This window comes from Lepidochelys kempii, chromosome 9, assembly GCF_965140265.1.
Source record: "Lepidochelys kempii isolate rLepKem1 chromosome 9, rLepKem1.hap2, whole genome shotgun sequence".
Taxonomy (NCBI): domain Eukaryota; kingdom Metazoa; phylum Chordata; order Testudines; family Cheloniidae; genus Lepidochelys; species Lepidochelys kempii.
The window spans coordinates 85,599,323-85,613,614 of NC_133264.1; the positions used below are offsets into that span (position 1 = coordinate 85,599,323).

At 40.9% G+C, this 14,292-nt stretch overlaps 1 protein-coding gene across 4 annotated transcripts in view; it reads right to left on the minus strand.

Annotated features, from left to right (window-relative positions):
- GAB3 (GRB2 associated binding protein 3) overlaps positions 1-14,292 on the minus strand; it is a 105,218-nt gene that overhangs the window by 30,748 nt on the left and 60,178 nt on the right. For 2 of the 4 annotated variants that reach the window (XM_073361254.1, XM_073361256.1), the window contains one exon: positions 3-306. In XM_073361254.1, coding sequence (XP_073217355.1) covers positions 3-306 — 304 coding nt within the window. Of the gene's footprint in view, positions 1-2; positions 307-1,025; positions 1,421-14,292 lie in introns of those variants that run through there. The other 2 variants (XM_073361255.1, XM_073361258.1) reach the window with 2 other exon arrangements.

Here is a 14,292-nt window from a genome sequence, read left to right on the forward strand (position 1 = left end):
ACCTGTGCCATCTTCCAAGTGTCCGAAGTTACAGATCTGGCTGATGTTGTGAACCCATAACTGCATTTCCTCCTCCGTTTTGGCCACCAAATAAAAGGAGCGGTAAGTAGTTTTCACGATGAAGACGAAGTTATTCTGAAATTCTTTCTTGATGAAGTTGGGCCCTGAATGCTTCAGCACTTCACACTCATTAAGGTCTATGATCCGAATGGGTTTCTTGGAATGGTTGTTTCTGTAGTACTCCAGAACGTCCGGGTTCCCACTCATGCGGCCCCTGCGGAGCACAAACCAGCGTTTCCGCCATGCCTGCAGGAGACACAATTGGACACATGTCACAGATGGGGAATTTGTTTCCTGCTTTAGCCTTCAAACTGGTTGTCACATTTTGTCAACAGACCTAAATATGCATATTTTCTTTAGATTCTATGCTTATCTTAATCACCAGGCTGAACTGTGACTGGTGATTTGAAATCCATCCCCATAGGGTGCGTCTACTCTAAGAAGAAAGGTGGGTAGCTGTAATTTTAACATGAGTTTGCAGGGCAAGGTAAGCTATAGGCTTCTCCATAGTCTCTACCTCAGTCTAGTACCATGTGTTAAAGCTACAAATGGCCTTGTTTTCACTAGGATTTTACTGGCCAGGTTAGCTAACATGAAATAAGAACACATCTTTTATCTTGGTGAAGACAAGGCATGCCTAGGATTTTATCCTGTGTTAGGCCTGGTCTACACTTGAAATTTAGGTCAACATAGCTACAGTATTCAGGGGTGGGGAAAAATCTATGCCCCTGAGGGATGTAGCTATGCTGACCTAATCCCCAGTGTAGATGTGGCTAGGTTGACAAAAGAATGGTTCCCTTGAGCTAGCTACCGTCGCTAGGGGAGGTGGTGTTTCTATAGCAACAACAACAACAAAAACCTCCATCACTCTAAGCTGTGTCTGCACTATTGGGTCATGCCAGGATAATTACAGTGCTATAGCTATGCTGCTACAGTCCCCACACTGTAGACATGGCCTTACTTACCATGTGTTAGCTAACACCTGGTAGAAAACACCTCTTCTCCTCGTGAAGACAAGGCCTTAAGATGAACCCAGCATGTTTCCATCAGATGTTTTTTTGCGCTAATAAAGAGCTGTTAATGAGCTGACAGTTACTTATGCAAATTAAGAAGAACAGATCTTGAGGGGGTTGCAGTGCTAAAAAGTTAAACAGATGACTTCAGAAAGCTACAAAATCCTGTATATCACACATAACGGCTTGTTTAACTCTCTCTGCCCAGAACTGTAAATTAATAAATATTTATCTCTTTTTGGCCCAAATGATTAATAGCCTGGATTTCACACAGGGTTAAGTAAAGGCACATATAGATTAAGACACCATATGATTTTATAAAGCTGTATGCAGTATTTGGGGTGGGGGGGGGGGGAAGAAAGACATCTGTTTTTTTCCTCCATTTCACCAGCTGTTTCAGTTCACATACAGTGCTGTGTTGGTTACAGCTGTCACCAATATACTTACTACAAGACCCAGAAGTGACCCCACTCCATATGTCCCATTCCATGGATAAATATTAAATTAAGAAATTAGGAGTTCTTCACCGACTGAATTTTTATAAAGAACGTGATTGGATAAAATCAGGTCACATGATCAAAAATAAAACAATGCTGTTTGTCTTTGATGGCTGGCCGAGGGAAATAGGACATGTCCCCGTGATATGACCAACCTTAGAGCTGTTTTCTACCTTCACAGAACTTCTAGTACACTGTATAATTATTATTACACTGGCCACCTAAGAACATCTGTTACCACTACCCTGCACACTTGGTCAGCTGGAACTTCACAGTGATAGCAGAGACAAAACTAGATTCCTTTGCTCCAAAAGCATTTGAATGAAAGGAGCATCTTCACTGGCTGCAAGCAGTATAGGAGCTATGACTCTTAGATGAGCAATTCTGATTCCACCCACTAGAGAGCAGTGGGGCACACACACACTTTAGCCAGTTCACTACATCTGCTAAATGGCCATTGGCTTCATAAAATTCAAAAGGGACAGCAAGAAAAACAATTTGAACAACAGAAGAAATGATCTCCTTGCCTGAATCTTACTCAACTCCTGCTTGCAAAATGACTAGTCATCATAACACAAAACTGAGCAGTTGTCTGTCATTTGAGAAATCTTAGTGTGAGTATGATCATACCCGTTTTGTGGTAGGAGGCTATTTTTAAGCTGGCAAACAGGTCCTGCATCTCTCAAGACCAAGCAATTGGTTGCAAAATGTTTTAGCTGCTATGTAAAAATCCTTCTTTATATACCTTAAAAGTCAATACAATTACTACAGTTTTTGCTGATTCTCAAATCCAATGGGTACAACGGCCACTAAAATATGGAGGAAACCCCCCCCTATGGACTACATTACTCAAGAAGGAAATGTAACATGACCCCAAATTAGCTGCCTGACAGTGAAGGCTTTGAAGCTGATTTCTGTTATTCTCATATTTTTTTGATGCAAATAAACTGAACGTGATGGGTCTCCAGTCCTCTTGGTCAGGACACATCAAAGCTTTGGGAGTCTACCATCAGAGATGTACACGGAATAAATACTCCAATAAAATATTCATTGACTTGCTTACTTAAAAGCATGTCCATTCAACCAGCAATACCACAACCTACTTCTAAAGTGCAAGGCTGTCCAAACCAGGGGCAGAGACTAAAGTAATATGTTAAAGAAGGATTTTGCAAGCCTGAACCATCATTTGTCAGCCTATGTGGAAAAGTGGGTTTTGAGAAGGGACTTGAATGAGGCATGGTGGGCCAGGTCAGGAAGGGGGTGTAGGTGTAGGGTGGAGAGCACAAGCATAGGCAATGCAAGCTTCCCCCCCCCTCCTCCCCCTCCTGCATACTGCCCACTATGGTATACTCTTGATCTTTTGACCTCTGGAAGTCAGAGGGTGATTTGATCTCTTTGCCCATTGGCCCTCCTGTTGCATCTTCCAACCAGGTTATTAGCTAGCATGGTTGTGGTTTTTGAGATGTGGAATCCTGTCCTCTTGAAAATGGACAGAGGCCATCAAGGACCGTTTCTCACAAGGCCTGGAGATTCAATCTCTTTTAAGGACAAATTGTGAAATTTCATACCTTGAAAACATTATTATGCAAATACAAACACTGTAAAGATTTTGGTTAATGATTAGGTCTGTAAAACAGGACAGGTCCTGACAGCATGTCAAGATTTAAACATCTGTTTCTTTGTTTGTGGAGAAACTCAGAGCACCTTCGGGAGAACACCAGCAGTTTCTGAAGTGGTGAGGTGTATATTATACCCACAGAATACATACATCTCTCTCCTAACCAACTTCTGGGCTTCTCCACCTATCACGCACAGTTCCTGAGTTGGGAGTTGATTGGACAGACATGTCACTAGCCTCAGTGAAGAAGCACAGTTATATATTTTTTTCCACTCTCTCGCTTTCAAGCCACGTGCTTTAATGAAAAAAGAATACGGCTATGTAATATTTGCCCTTCTCTCCCAAAGTGCCCGATTAATTGCTTTCAAACACTGGCACTTAGGATATGCCACCTAGCTGTGGATTTTTATGCAACTTTTTGAAAATACCGTAGAACCTCAGAGTTACAAACACCAGAGTTACAAACTGACTGGTCAACCACACACCTCATTTGGAATTGGAAGTACGCAGTCAGGCAGCAGAGACAGCAACAAAAAAAAGCAAATACAAGAAGAAAGGTGGGTAGTTGTAATTTTAACATGAGTTTGCAGGGCAAGGTAAGCTATAGGCTTCTCCACAGTCTCTACATCGGCCTAGTACCATGTGTTAAAGCTACAAATGGCCTTGTCTTCACTAGGATTTTAGTGGCCAGGTTAGCTAACATGAAGTAAGAACACATCTTTTATCTTAGTGAAAACAAGGCATGCTTAGGATTTTATCCTGTGTTAGGCCTGGTCTACACTTGAAATTTAGGTCAACATATTCAGGAGTGGGAAAAAAATCTAAAAAACACTACTGTTTTAAATGTAAACTACTAAAAAAATAAAGGGAAAGTTGAAAAAAAGATTTGACAAGGTAAGGAAACTGTTCGTGCACTTGTTTCATTTAAATTCAGATGGTTGAAAGCAGCATTTTTCTTCTGCATAGTTGTATTAAGTCAATGTTCAATTGTAAACTTTTGACAGAACAACCATAATATTTTGTTCAGCATTACAAACAACCTCCATTCCTGAAGTGTTCATAACGCTGAGGTTCTACTGCAATTACCGTTTATGTGGGGGAATGCCCAGAAGCTTCAGATGTGTCTGATCTCATTAGAGCCAAGGAATTTATGGACAAAACCCAAGAGAATGCTGTTTCACAATTTAAAAAGGGTGACATTTGCTGAATAACCTAGCAGGGAATAGCCCAATACTCAATAAAATATCATGCTTGTATCATTAACAGTCCATCACAAAACAAAATATATAAGGCTTGATTCTTTGATATAATTCTGGCTCTAAATGATCAGCAGATAATGCCTATTGAACTCCCTGCTGGCATAAACCCAGAGGAAGCACTCCTGTGCCAGCTGCTCTGATTCCCCCAGGGTAGCTACTCTAGGCTGTTCTAACCAATGCTGGAGCTGGGCTGGCACAGAATCAGGGAACTGTAAGCAGCTTCCTCCACCCCCTCCATGCTGAGAATCAAGCACACAATCTGAGACATAACATTCCTAAGGAGTTCAAGGTACAGTGCAGGACAACCCTATGTCTCAGTTTGTTTAGACTTTATGCTTTGCTGAATCTAAAGTCTGTAGGATCTCAATCACAATTCCAGAAGCCAGGCTACAGCACAGTATCATCAGCTAGAACAGAATTCTGTACAAAGTATTTCAAATCTGCCATTTCAAAACTTTGGGCCAGATTCTCTGCTATTGTAAAATGATTGTAACTGCATTGGTTTCACTTCCACACCATTGTGGCCATACAACTTGATTTATTTTTTTTTTTAATTTTTTTACAAATGTGTGATAAAATTATATTATTCTTAGCTCTATTATAAAGATTGTATGTCAGGAACTGCTGGAGAGGGGTGGACAGTTAAGCATGCAAGACCCAACTTCAATGGAGGTCTGGGTGTGCAAGGAACGCCAGGTAAAGGCTCAGGGTGAAATGCTGAATTATGTAGGGTGACACAAATGAAAGCAGTCACATACTTAGCAGTAATGTAGATTTCAAGCAGAAGACTCAGTTTCTCTCTTCACTGCACAATGTCTCTTAAGACCACAGATGACTCCAAACCTAGTCATATAATCCACCAGCAATTTACCCTTCCTTACCAAATCTATAAAGAAAACCGAGCTGAAAGAGAGATAAAACATTGTAGGGCCTTTGGTTCTTGCTAATCCCAGTCCTGACATTCAAAAAGATGACTAAATTTCTAATGTGCTTCAATAGAGCATTTGGAGTAAACAACCGTAGCAGAAGGCGGTTTCTACCACTACACAATTTCTTTTTCTCTGTAATCAAATTCTTGGGGCTAGTAAGATGCTCTGTGGTTTATAATGATAAAGAAAATGAGTAATAGAACATGTGTCAAAAAATGCCACTGCCTTCGTCCATGTCAGCAGACATAGCCAGTCACATATCTGCTACAGAGCCCACGCAGCGGAGACACCCTTAGATTCCACAGAAACCCACATAAGACCTCCATGGAGATGAGTGGGGTTAGCATCAGGCCCTACAACCCATGACCAGGAGTCAGGGCCCTTGGGTTCTATTCCTAGTTCTGGCTCACCATTTTAGCCTGGGGAAGTGGCTGAACTGTTCAGTGCCTCAGTTTACCCATCAATAAAGTAAGGTAAGACCTGCCTCACGCGGGTGATGTCACACTTAATTCATTAGTGATTGTAAAAATACTAGCACTGTGATCCTTAGATAAAGAGCATTACAGTACATCTACCTTCCTTAGTGTTTAGATGGCCTTTATTACCATAGGTATCTAAGCACCTCCCAAACTTGAATGTATTTATCCACACAACAGCCCTGCAAAGCAGGGAAGTGCTGTTATCTCCATTCCACAGACCAGGAACAGAGTCACAGAGAAACTAAATGACTTGCCCAAGGTGCTGGAGTAGGGACTTGAATGCAGGTCTCCTAAATCCTAGGATAATTCCTAATCACTTGGCCAACCCTCCTCTTTATAAGTGACAGGTAGTGTCATTTATTTTCAACCGACATTACTACTTTCCAGTTGACACAAGGGCTCACAACATGGCATGTCTCAGTTCTCTGGGGAAAGGCAAAGTCAGGCTTTTACTTGTATCCGGGTTTTATTTGGTTAGTGAGCCTGCTTTTTACCTCTTTTCCCTGTTTAAACTTTCATCATACCACCATATCCTGGTACAGTTAACAGCTACTGTAGAACAGGTTATTTCCATTTTAAAAAGCTTTCTACATTTTTATGCCTCTGATCTGCAAAAAATATTTTTACCCTAAAAAGCTTTTGCACATTCAACTATGCTAAATGCATTATGTGCTGAGAGTTTTAAGCGCCCAGGGACTGCATTGCAAAACTCATCTGAAATGATTACACATTTGCCAATATGTGACATTCATGCAGTTCTATGAGATATGCAAATCTGGCTGACTTTGTATGCATACTGAAGAAAGCCACACATGCTATCACCTTTATCTGCAAGCAACTACAGAGGTCAAACTTTCTCTGCCTTTTCTTGGGGTGTGTTTACAGATGGTTAAAAGACTCTCCTATTGCAGTGTAACTGGGATCCAGGGATTGTCTGAATTCATTCCTCGCAATCCACTTAAAAAGCTGCTCATCGAGCTACCAGAGTTGCAGGATCACTTTGAAATAAAGTTGTGTCACTGTCTCAGCAACAGTTTCTGTTGCTGCTCCGGTTTGTCAACACAAAACTAGCAAGTAACTGGCATTTTGAGGGCAGGGCAATATTGTGAATGCTGATCATGCTGAGCTTCACGGACACTTCAAAAACTAGCAAAACCAGAAGTGGGAGCGTGGACATGGGGATAGTTTGGTTTCATCTGATCAGAACCGGTAGAGTTTGGAAAGAGGATTGTTTTGTTTACATGCTCAAAACTAAACACAGTATCAAATCTACAGGGGAGTTTAGCTCAACTCCAGTGGGAGAAGGGCTGGGATCTCTCCAGGAAAAAAAATTCCCCAGTTTGCATTTAGTTTTGCTATTGTAATGTAGACAGTCTCCAGAAGAAATATTACATTTATTTTGGTGCCTTTCGAAATTGCTGAGGACTTCACTGTATGTTTATATAGCTTCAGAAGTTTGCCATAGTTGGCACTAGAAAGCCATCTTCGTCAGAAAACCACAACTATCAGATAAGAGGGAACAAATTAATAATCATTTTCATCTGTCCTTCACACGTGGAATGGTCCATTGCCAATGAAAGGAGAGGTTTTAGAGCAGCGTTGGTCTGATGCCCAGGTGTTGCTGTATGCAACACAAGACATCAGTATTTTCTGCTTGCCTCTGAGTTTTTAATGTCAAGAATCTCCACAGACACTTCTAAAGGAATACCTCTGTCTTTATTACTACAGTAGTAGTCTTCCATAAATGACTGCCGCTCCCACATACCAATATCTTCATACATGCCAAATAAGTGGTGTGAGGTGTGATGTTGGTGTGAGCTATAAAAGTCAGGTAAGACAAGCCACAAACAAAAACAATAATGTACAGAAAAACAGCCAGAGCACTAGTAAACAAGGATTGTGTGTCAACCGAAGAGCATTTTGTTTGGTGAACATATTTTCATTTGTAAATACTCATGTGCAAAATACATACTGGCAGGTAAGCATATATGAGAACACATATAGCTATGTGATATAACGTTAGTATAAAAGTATGCAGTTCATACTTTCTATTTTTTAATCACAACCCCTTTCATCCAAAGACCTAAATGGTCTTCATCAGGGTGGATAAAAACCAATGATTTAAAAAAAAAAACCTTAAAAAAATTGGATTTTTTGATAAAATGTTTTTTGAGGAAAAAATCTATCTAAAAATAGTTTTAATTAAGACACATTATAGCTCAAAGATATCTCATCGTGGAACAGGGACTATAAATTCTAATTCTATAGTATGAAACAATATATTCATATTCATGTAAATGTTTAAGAAAAGTTTTGTAAATGAGTTCCAATAGTTCATGGATTAGAGACCCAATCTTACCAGGTTCCAGGGGTTTATGTATAGATTATTTAGGTTAATCTTTCTATCCACCCAATGGGACTCAGTGCTCAGTTTAGAAGATACCATCAGAGATGCTTAGTTTTGCAGTTCTCAAACCTCTATATATCATTTATTTATTTAATTTAAAACATTTTTGCTGTTAACAAGCATGTTATCTCTGGAGACACAAATCCACAGTTTGAGAACTGCAAAACTAAGCATCTCTGATGGTATCTTCTAAACTGAGCACTGAGTCCCATTGGGTGGATAGAAAGATTAACCTAAATAATCTATACATAAACCCCTGGAACCTGGTAAGATTGGGTCTCTAATCCATGAACTATTGGAACTCATTTACAAAACTTTTCTTAAACATTTACATGAATATATTGTCTCATACTATAGAATCAGAATTTATAATCCCTGTTCCATGATGAGATATCTTTGAGCTATAATGTATTGTGACGGGGCAAGGCCAGGTGGCTATAGAAAAGTAGTGGGAGATAGATATATTAGCTCCAGGCTAAACAAATCCCTGGTACCAGGTTAAGTGAAATGGAAGCTGCTCCAGGTCAATTAAGACACCTGGGGCCAATTAAAAACTTTCCAGAAGGCAGGGAGAAGGCTAGTTTGATTGGGACACCTGAAGCCAATCAGGGGCTGGCTGAAACTAGTTAAAAGCCTCCCAGCCAGTCAGGTGGGTGTGCATGTCAGGAGCTGTGGGAGGAAGTTGTGCTGTTGGAGAGACTGAGTAGTACACACCATATCAGGCACAAGGAAGGAGGCCCTGAGGTAAGGGTGAAGTGGAGCTTGAGGAAGTGAGGGCTGCTGTGGGGGAAGCAGCCCAGGGAATTGTACATGTCATGTTTCTAAAAGGTCAGCTATCATAGCTGATACTATTAGGGTCCCTGGGCTGGAGCTTGGAGTAGAGGGTGGGCCTGGGCTGCCCCCGCCGACCTTTGCCCTCCTGATTAATCACGGAGACTGGGAGACAACAGAGACTGTGCAAGGAGGGATAACTTCTCCTCACCTCCCTTGCTGGCTTATGATGAAAATGGCTCAGTAGACTGAGAGAAAGTGGGAGCGGTCTCTAGACTGTCTCTAGAGTCTAGAGCGGTCTCTAGACTGTCTCTAGAGAGACAGTCTCTAGACTGTCTCTAGAGAAAGAAGGGTTACGTGGAGAGTCACAGTGAGCCTCTGAGGCTAGCGAAATCCGCCAGGAAATGCGGGACCCATGGAGGCAAGGACAGAGCTTTGTCACAGTATCTATCTTTAGATTGGCTTTTTCCTCAAAAAAAAACCCCCAAATCACTTCATCACAAAAATCTAATTTAAAAATTTTTTTTTAAATAATTGATTTTTATCCACCCTGTCCCTGACACTTCCTTTAATGAAAGCGCTCAGTTGGGGCCCCGGGGGTGCTAGCCTCTATTCACATGGGTAAGGGCCTCCGGACCAGGCCGCAAGCCAGGAAAAGTAGTAGCAAGATCGCTTATGCGGTCCTATCCTGAGTCCTCTGAAACGTCCTGCAAGCCAGAAATTCCAAATTTCAGCTAGCTTTAGTCCCGAGTGCTGGTCCTGGTGAATGGTCCAGGCACCTCACCAATGTAATAACATATCTCTGAGGGCGCCAGGCTCCAAATAAAACAGCAGTAAAGCCACTTGTGTCTCACCTTCCATGCCAGGTCCTCAGAAGCTTTTGCCAATGCCAGCTCCAGCTGGGTTACTTTCTGCTTTCATTTCACTAAACGGACTGCCAAGCCCTTTCTGTTAGTGAGACAGCTTCACAAGATACCTGACATTCTGCTACCCTGGTTACCCAGCCTAACTGTCACTGTGTTTACACAACGCAACTGCTGCCAATGCTATCTCCCTTCCCTCTCCTCACCACTCTGCAGTTAGGTTTTTGATGCTCCTGCTGTCACCATCCACCCCAAGGCTAGTGTCCATTTAGGAACAAAGTGAGCATCAAGTTACAAAGCTAACTTTGTGCTGAGACCACCAAGAATGGTGCTGCTCATCTTACTGCAAATGACTGAGTTGTGATCATTTTAGGATAGACTAATGTCTAATCTCATTGCATTGCCATCTGCTGAGAAGTGAATCATTTACTCAGTTTCAATACGATTCTGAAATGACCTTATTTCAGGAAAGCCAGCAACAATTTTGCTCTGAGGACCTACTAAGTTTCTACCGGCACAGTCAGAGGGGAAATACCTTGTTCCTTTCATGGTGATACACATATATTTAATTGACTGAAAGCATTTGTCTGAAAATTTCCTGCACCACAGTGTGTGATCAATGCATTATAATAAAGCATCTGAGATGACGTCTTCATGAACCAGCAAGATTTTCTCTGTTTCTGTAATGCACAGAAAGAAGCCTATGGTTTGCACAGAAAGAGAAGATTGCCATAAACTGAATAAAACCAGAGCAAAATGTTGCCTGCTTCCCCAAACAGATTCCCATCATATATTCCACATCCTAATCCATAATATTTATGGTACTTTATATATACGAACATCTGCAACTGAGTGAGTCACTGCTATTTAATAAACATGCAAATTCTTTGTAAAGCTAATGTTCCTTTGGGCATGCAGGGTCAAAGTCAAAGTGACCTGAAAGCTCTGGAATTTCATTACTTAAAAAGTCCATTGAGAAGATTTCAAATCAAGCTCTTAAAGTAGAAAAAATGTGTTTTGTGGGGAGGGCAAATGCAGATGTTTGATTAAATCATCATTTAAGTGTCATTTTAGTCAAGAGTGAGCAAAGAAACAGCAGTCATCACAGGTTACACAAAATTGTTAATCAGGGACTTTCTTGTAGGGTGTTGCCAGGAAAAGAGATGGTCTCCTTCCTTCTCATGCAAGTATTGCAAGCAGAGATTTCCCATTAGGAACATCCTGGACAACAGAAAGCAGTTCTGGTAACTGCCTCTTTCACTTTGTTTTCAGTTACATCTTAGGACCTTCCTGAAGACAAGCTGTGTACAGCAAGAGGCTCTCCAGTAAATAAAAAATGTGAATGTTATTGGCACAGGGATGGGGTAAAAGTGTCTCCAATCTTTAAAATGAAGGATATTGACTGGACAGGTGATTCCAGAATAAAATAACTTCCTACAATACAAGGCTCCTATGTTGTTGAGTCCAATGCCAGTAAGTTTTATGCCAGGTCTAAATCTGTTTTAACACTGCACAGAATCAGGCCCTGTCCTTTTACAGTATATTCAGTGCTTGCAATATATCATGAGTGCTATCAGAGAGGAGTTTCATTCTTTGGTGACTTTCAGAGTTAAATGCAAGCCAGCCTCTGATAGTGCAAAACTACTGAACATGCGTCCAGTCTCGTAAACCTTTACAGAAGTAGGCTCATCCAAATCCCTGGAGACGAGACACATAAGTAAGGGACTGCAGGACTAGACCCATTTAATTGTGCTCACTTAACAATGAAGTCCAAATATGGGTCATAAATAAGCCATGCTACTAGTGGTCATCCCAAAGTAGGGTTTCCTTAACCTTCCTGGAGCAATGATGAAATCTTGGAGCTCTTCTGCCAATAAATGCCTGCGAATATCTGAAGGCTCCTTTTAATTCATTTACTGAAAGTGTAAATGTGACTCATTACTAAAAGGTACATGTTTAGTGTGTTGGGTCCTATTTATTATAAGCCCAAAGTCTGGGTCCCTATGAAAATTTTCCTAATGGTTGCTGGTCTTTGGAGCTGATCTGGGGGGGTTTTGTTCTGTGCTCGTCTTCCAAGCTTCAGTAGAAAAGGTACAAGATAATAACCATATAAAATGACATCTTTCAAGCACAGTCTGGATATTATTTTACTATGACTAATGTAGAGTGGAAACAGATTCAGGTGACAATGTTCTGAGAAAAGTAACAGTGATTGTCTTGATTGAGTGTCATTTTAAAAGCAAAGCCTGCAAGGATCTGCAGACTGTCAAAAACTCAGTCTGAGAACAATCAAGCGAACCTTTGAGTGAAATCTGCCGAAGCACAGGGCACATCCATCCTTTTTAAGGTATCACGTGAAATTCCTGTGAGGATGGCAATCTCAATTACTTTAAACTGCTCACTTACTGCAGGCTTGACTAAGGTGCCCTGAACGCTACAGGATTCTTTTCTTTTTTAATCAGGGTGTAAAGTAGATACTGGTTCAATAGGCAGATCCCAAAGGCAGGAGAAACAAGTCGAAACAACTGGATACAAGGGAACTGGGTTTAAGCCATTTGATGGTCTCCCATCACCCTTGGGTGCATTCCTCTTCTCTTCCCCCCCAATGGAGCACCCTCTTCTCTTTCCTTCCCTTCCAGGGTTTGCAAGCTGAAAAAACTACTTCTCTCTGGTCCTCTCAAATTGCACCTTCTGAATGCTGCTGAATTCTCCCAGGCGTCTGAGCTTGCTGACAGTGAAGACTTACAGGCAAGGCTCTTTATGTGAGGATGTTTACAGATAAGCCAGCTAGCCAAGGGTTTTAGTTCCATTCCCCTTTTCCCATCAACCGCATATTTATGTGTAATATCTAAGATGACATGATTGTAACTTAGATTCCTATATTTCCTTTCACCCAAAAATCCTAAAGTACTCGACAAATTGTACATGCTGATTACAATTTACATATGCAATGACTAGTTCACTCATCACTGAAATGCATCCACCTCTGGATGATGAACTCCGATGAAAATCAGGCCACTTATTTAAGTGACCAAATATGGATGTATGTGCCGAAACTGTATGCGCATCCAAATGTGAACACTTTGATCTTCATCTCCATGCGGCTCAGTTTCTCCATCTGTACAATGGGGATAATTAAACATACCCACCTGTGTAAGGTGGTTTGAGAGCTATGGATGAAAAAACACTAGAAACATGCAAAGGACTAGTGTTCCTATTCTGTTCAGTTAGGATCTCATTCTGTTTGACCTGAAGTTGAAGTTAAAGTAAAACTTCCACTAATTTCAAAGGGGGCTAGACTAGGCCCTTTACGTAAACTGATTAAGAAACAGGAAAATGTATGAAAGAACCAATACATTTTTCCCATGGTGCTCATGGATTTAGCAGTGTAGCCGTCATTCACAATTGTGCCAGTGACGATTTCTCCTGCAACACCAACGTCATTTTTGTAAAATGACATGGGTACATTGGAGATTTCTCCAATTCATTTACAAATGGTTTATTAATTATCAATAAAGCAGTAAGACAATTTAATACTGAATAGAGTATAGGTTAATCCCTATTGCCTATTAGGGAATCCTTATTAGTCCCATCCCTGAAATTCCTATGGAATCTAAAGTGATTTTTTGGATGTACCCTGAGAGCTTCATAAAAATTGCAGTTACTCTGTTTTGTTTATTCGCCCATGTAATTTAAAAGGACAACAGCAATGAAATGCACACATCTGGGGACAAATTCTCTGCTGGTGTAATGCAACTCAAGTAAATGGAGAATTAACTTCTTATTCTGAGGGTTGGGTGGGAAGTGGCTTGTATTAAGGGAACTGAACTTTTGAGAAATTTTGAGTAAGGCTGCTAAACTAATTGCTTTTATGGAAAGACTCCAACGCTGCTTTGCTGAGGGTAAAAAGAAACAGAGTGGGGGGCTAATGCCCTTTCTTGTAGCATGTAAGCTTACTGTAAATACAGATGTGCAAAGCAGTTAAAGGCTGAAAAAACTGCAGGTGTCTAGAGCCTGTAGATTATGTTGTGTCTTGAGCTATCTGAAGTCTCTCTTTTTCCTTTACCTAGAACTGGCCGTTTTCTCAGTACATTCTATAGAAACAGAACAAATTTTGCTGTTTCACCTTAACTGAGCATGTGGTATGAGGTCAGCAACAGTCATGCAGCCTATCTTTAACTGTCTGAACTCACATGATGCTCTAGTTCTGAAGAGAAGGAACATAAACAGGAAATTGGGCAAAGTGACTCTGGTAGCAGGAGCCCCACAATGCTGTTAAATAAACCCAACTCTTCAGCAATAGTAACATTTTGTATTTAATTACCAAGGTAACTAGAACAGTGGGAGTTCAGAAAAAGCCACAAAGGTCTGTGCTGTGATGGTGATGGCTGATACT